Raw genomic sequence first — 4897 nt, forward strand, 5'->3', positions numbered from 1 at the left:
AACATCCAGGGGCTCGTTATCTGTCTTTGGTTGATTCTAATCTTCTTCTTTTTTTAGATTAAAACAGGTGGTGATGATGGCGTTTTGACCTGCAGCAGTACATGTATAAATCAAGGACCCATTAAATCAAGGACCCATTGTTTTGCAAAATACAAAATGTTTCTGCCAAACTGTTGAGAAATAAATCTACTCCATCTCCTCCGGTCAAATGTTTTCCTCTGGTTGAAACGTAAAGACAGAGATGAATAGTTTTCCTTTTAATAAATGACGTATGATCACCATCAAGTGTGTGTTTCCCTTTCTGTGATGGAAATATTTAAAACTATACCTTGTCATGTGTTATAGTTACATGTAGTCCATGTATGTATGCCAACTAACCAAGTCATCCATTGACATTGTATGATGTAGAATAGTCAGTGTTATTGTTCATATAAGTTATATCATAAAGAGGAAAATCCGCTGTTGATCTTACCAAACTAATCTGGAGAAATATTCCGAAGGTTTAGTTTTCTAAACACAATCTGCAAAGTGTCACTGTCATTCTACACTCAGTGGCAAATTGTATATTTTAAGAACTGTGAACAGCATCTACCAAAACTATGAAACATTTCTCAAAATATTCATACAAAACTATGTTATTGCCATGCACTTTACTACTAGGATCATCTGCAAGTTGAAACATGACTCAATAACCATCCCAGGGAAGCCAGAGTTAATCCAATGAGAAATGTGATGAGTTTCATCCTTGCTTGTCTGTTGGAGATCAGTACTGCTGTTTCTCCACCTGTACAGGTATCCTCATGTCAGTAGCATGACAGTCATAGGTCTCTTCACACGCTTGCATTGCTCTGCATCTAAAAGCAAATAAAACCAGCAACAGCCAAAGGTTAAATCGCCGATTCTCTACGGGAGGACTGTTGATCACCTCCCTGTTCATTCACTAGCTCCGATGAACACTTCCTGTTTTCCTCTTTGTCCACATCTCCCTCGTCGTCCTCATCCTTGCTGAGGAAGGCCAGCTCGTTCTCATAGCAGAAAGAGTTGGCGCCAGATGTTGGGAATTTTCTGTCCTCCATGTCCTTGGCACTACACCTGGGGGTGGATGGTACTTCGAATGTTTTGTGAAAGTAGGCGTAATCTATCCTGTACTGGCTTCTCTCCTCAAAGATGACGGGCTCAAAGCGGTGACCCCACAGGATCTCTGAGGGCAGGTAAGAGCTGCGTGCCTGTGTCGTCATGGCTGTGGCCTCCACCATACCTTCAAGTATAATTACTATCTCAAAGTCAGATGTTGTGAGATCTTGTTTACTGATGCCAAACAGTGGACTTTCTTCATCAATCTCATGTATGACAGTGAGGGGTGCAACCAGAAACAGGCGGTCCGTGCCTTTGTCGTAGCCTACGTTCATGTCAAGCTGATCCAAGGGGATGTATTCGCCTTCCTCCGTGAAACGGGGCTTGACGAGCTGGGCTCGCACATGACCTTCCACAATGTGGCTCTTCCTTAGATTAGCAACCCTAAACATGAGGCACAGCTTCCCATCACGTAAAGCAATGACTGCGTTGTGGCTGAACAGTAGAGTCTCTGCACGCTTTTTGGGCCTCGCCATCTTGGCCATGATGGCACCAATCATGAAGGCGTCGATGATGCAGCCCATGATGGACTGAAAGACCACCATGAAGACAGCAGCCGGGCATTCTTCTGTCACACAGCGAGCACCATACCCAATGGTTGTCTGGGTCTCAACAGAGAACAGGAAAGCGGCCACAAAGGTGTTGACCTGTGTGACACAAGGAACAAAACTGTCATCCCCTTCGGGATGTTCCATGTCACCGTGTAGGAGGCCGATGACCCAGAACGCCAAGCCGAATGTCAGCCAGGACGTCACAAACACCAGGCCGAATAGCAAGAACATGTATCGCCAGCGGATGTCCACACATGTTGTGAAAATGTCAGATATATATCGCTGTGACTTCTCATCCATGTTTGAGAAATGGATGTTGCATTGGCCAGCCTTGCTGACGAACCGGCTGTGGTATTTGCGTCTCGTGTGAATCTTGCCATTGCCAAAGCTGCCCACAGCAGGCATGGTACTTAGTCTTAGGCCTTCTTCTTCACAGGACACAAAGCTGTGGTGGTGGGCCCTTCCTACACTCATGCCTCGGTGGGGCACAGCCAGAGGGGCTTCACACTATCAGCCCGGCTCATACAAAACTGACCAGGCTCACAGGAAGTGGACAGCTCCGCCCAAAACAGGGTCAGTGTCAACTGGAAACGAGAGGTGAGGCACAATGTTTCCTGTAAAGGAAGGACAGGTGAAATTAATATACAACATTATCTATTATCTGCCCACAATGTTATTTTGTACAGTGTATGGATATCACCTGAAAAGTAGAAAATGAATGCATTTGCCTCTGTTTAAACAGAAAATCAAGATAATCATACATTAATGTTTGCAATATAGTACATTAACAATGTGTTGCTGCTTTTGGCCTCAACAGAAACACCACATATTGAATACACTGGACAAAGCCAATGAACATGATGTACATGGCCACTTAAATTCCCCAGTAAGTGCTTTAATGGGAAAAAAATCTTTTTTGTTACTGCACAGTTCAAGAATATCCCACATTCTCTATTTCTTTGTTCCAGCACTTTATGACTACATCTGACTACTACTGTTGGTTTAGGACAGACTTTTGCTGCGTATGATTCGCTTAAAAAATATCCAGACTTCTCTAGTCACTCACTGTCGTCTGACACTGTTTCAAGATCTGGTTTCTAATAATAGCTGCTGGTTGCCAAAGCTTGTTGTATTTTCACTTAATCATTTTAAATTTTCACTGTTGATTTAGTAACAACTCTTTTGATGTCATTGATGATGAATGTAGTTTACAATTATCTGTGTTTTGAAGCCGTTTAAATAGTTGTTTGTGCTGTACAGTTCAGGAAAAACATGGAAATTATACAGTTATAAATAGATTTTCAAACACAACCACATTTCATTTGTAATGTATCCTTCCAGACATTTGATTCTCTGTTCTTCCTCTCTTTGCCGCCTGCTCTATTCGAAGTACTCTGGTGTATACAATGTTTTTCTGATCAACAAGGTACAGAAATAGCCGGCTAATCCAATGCCCTGCCATTTTATCTGACGTATATTCTGTTTCCTCCAGCTGGCACAACTATTAGAGGCACTAGAGTACTGTGATGAGGCTGTGTCATTCCCCTGTGAGGCTGAACTGGAAAATAATATGGGCTGAAAAAGACGGGGCAGAAATTTGGGTATCCTAGATGAGACGGCCTCAGATACAAATGGTTTGATGCTAGGAATCAATATGGAATCGCTTCAGTCACATCAATGGAAAAATATTTTTTTTAAAGGGGAACTTTATCCTGATTAGTCCTAACTGCAGCCTTCAGCACATTCAGATTGTACTGGATTTGATGTCCTACAAAAAAAATTGTAACATATGATTTCCAGCAAATTGTGTGCCATTAAGTCTTTGAACACCTGTATTTATAGTGCAAGAACTAGTATTATACAGTAAATTTGATCAAAAGCCTTCTGAAACATCCTGTTTCACACATTACACCAAGCAACAAGTTTATTGGCCTTCTTTTTTCTGTATTATATATATATATATTTTAATGTTTTAGTCTAACAAGAGTCTACAGCAGTGGCTCAGTGAAGCAGAACTAAATGCTAGCATCAACGCGCTAAAATGCTTGCAGTGTTTAGCAGGTATAAAGTTCACCACGTTCACCGCTTTAGTTTAGCATGCTAACATTTGCTAAAGTACAGCAAACGCTAATGGGAAATTCGTGGGTATTTGGTCATTTACTATAAGCAAAGACAGATTTTTTTTGACATTTCATCACAGATTGGACCAACAGACAAATGCCATATATTTATCACATACATGCATTATAAACTAGACATGCTTCAGTTCAATTAGTTATTGAAATTTATGTCACTTGCTTTGTTGACGTTCAGCTGCCCTGATTCATTATTATTAAAGATTTAATTGACAGACACTCACTGATGTAATTTCCCTCATTTCAAGGCATAAAATAAGACACAGTCACACCATCACACTGCAGACTCCAGGGACCGAGAACCAGACAACACTCAGCTCAGAAAACACGGTAGAGATGATTGTTTTTTGTTTTGTCTCTTTAAGAGACAAGATGCAGTCAAATATAAGCCTCAGAGCTTTAAGACCGTGCAGTTATAAAAGCAAACTTCCGAATGGGGTCACAAAGTCTGCTGTGCAGGTGTCCCCAACATGGATACTCGGCTATGGATAGATAGACAGTGACACCCTGGGCATACAACAGAACAGCTATGTAAAAGTTGAGATATGTTTCAAACACTCAGCCAGAATTAATTAAGAATTGATAAGTACAGACTCCAGGATGAGGATTGATAAAGAAACAAACTCACATTTTGTGCGGATTCGAATGCTCTGGTTGCTAAGAAGCAAGGTTATTAATATCTAATGTTCTGTGCGACTGCTCGTCAGCTCTCTGAGGAGCCACACTCTGCCTGCTGGGCTGTGATCTCAACGCCGGAGCAGAGATGAGTCTACTTCTCTGCTGACGTGTGTCACAGTAGAGACTGAAGACAGTCCACAGGTCTCTCATTGAAAAAATGTTGACTAAAGTATTATATTCAAAATCTAAAATTACAAGCAGCTTACCTTGTGTGCAGGGTTTTTGAATAATTGTTGATTTCCGACTTTCCTTTTCTTCTAGATCTCCCAGTCTTTTAGCCAAACTGCTGCATGTTTCTCCTCAGGCTTCCTTTTTTCAACTCTTCTCGTCTGTTACGGGTAGAACCACTCTATCCTCGTGAGGCAGAAAAGTAAATAGCCACAGAGTACCATCATGTCT

At 41.5% G+C, this 4897-nt stretch overlaps 1 protein-coding gene across 1 annotated transcript; it reads right to left on the reverse strand.

Annotated features, from left to right (window-relative positions):
- Positions 1–887: 887 nt before the first annotated feature.
- kcnj12b (potassium inwardly rectifying channel subfamily J member 12b) lies at positions 888–2159 on the reverse strand. The gene has a single exon (XM_076081026.1). The coding sequence runs from the start codon at positions 2157–2159 to the stop codon at positions 888–890; it is 1272 nt and encodes a 423-aa protein (XP_075937141.1).
- Positions 2160–4897: the final 2738 nt, after the last annotated feature.

Source organism: Anarhichas minor, unplaced genomic scaffold (genome assembly GCF_050575085.1).
Source record: "Anarhichas minor isolate MPS153535 unplaced genomic scaffold, ASM5057508v1 ptg000007l, whole genome shotgun sequence".
Lineage (NCBI taxonomy): Eukaryota > Metazoa > Chordata > Actinopteri > Perciformes > Anarhichadidae > Anarhichas > Anarhichas minor.

Coding starts and splice junctions, on each gene's coding strand:
- kcnj12b (XM_076081026.1), bottom strand. CDS start 2,159: ATGAGTGTAGGAAGGGCCCACCACCACAGCTTTGTGTCCTGTGAAGAA.